The sequence below is a fragment of the Ailuropoda melanoleuca genome, unplaced genomic scaffold, assembly GCF_002007445.2.
Source record: "Ailuropoda melanoleuca isolate Jingjing unplaced genomic scaffold, ASM200744v2 unplaced-scaffold14807, whole genome shotgun sequence".
Lineage (NCBI taxonomy): Eukaryota > Metazoa > Chordata > Mammalia > Carnivora > Ursidae > Ailuropoda > Ailuropoda melanoleuca.
Window position 1 is genome coordinate 1 of NW_023183623.1, and position 592 is coordinate 592.

Sequence of the window (592 nt, forward strand, 5' to 3'; positions counted from 1 at the left end):
CTGGTGGTGCCCCCGAGGGGACAGGATCGGAGGAGTGTTACCCCAGCACGAGCTGGGATGGGCTCTCACCCGCCAGCCATCCCTGAGGCCCCCTGTATGCTGGCTCTGGGGACCAGGGGACAATGCTCGGGAGCTCTCAGCTTCCCGGGGGGGCCTCTTGTGAGGTCTGATGCTCCCCCGGGGGGCATGTGTTTCCCAGCCCTGGGCGTGTTGGACTACCGGGTGCTGGGTACCAACTTCAGGGACCACGCCATCGTGTTCACCCAGCTGGAGTTCAAGGACGAGGCCTTCAGCACCGTGGAGCTTTATAGTGAGTGGCAGAGACCACGGGTCGGCCCCACGAACTCCTGCCACGGGCAGCCACGTTGTCTGTGTTGAGCCCTGCGCCCCCAGGGTCCCAGNTGCCCCCAGGGTCCCAGAGCCTCCTCCCTGTCCTTCCTTCCCCTGCAGGAGGGGTGGCTGGGGCCTGGGGCACACGTGCTGAGGCTCCCGTCCTGCCCCACAGGCCGGACGGAGCTGGTCAGCCAGGAGGCCATGCGTCTCTTCGCCCGGTGGAGCAAGGGCCTGGGCTTCCTGCCTCAGCAGCAGGCCA

The 592-nt window shown here is 67.3% G+C and overlaps 1 protein-coding gene across 1 annotated transcript; it reads left to right on the forward strand.

Moving 5' to 3' along the window:
* Positions 1-51: 51 nt before the first annotated feature.
* LCN6 (lipocalin 6) lies at positions 52-584 on the forward strand (the record flags this gene model as incomplete). Its single annotated transcript, XM_034650271.1, has 2 exons — positions 52-310; positions 506-584. Coding segments are annotated over exons 1-2 (332 nt in total), but the record flags the coding sequence as incomplete, so codon positions are not given.
* Between the last annotated feature and the right edge of the window lie 8 nt (positions 585-592).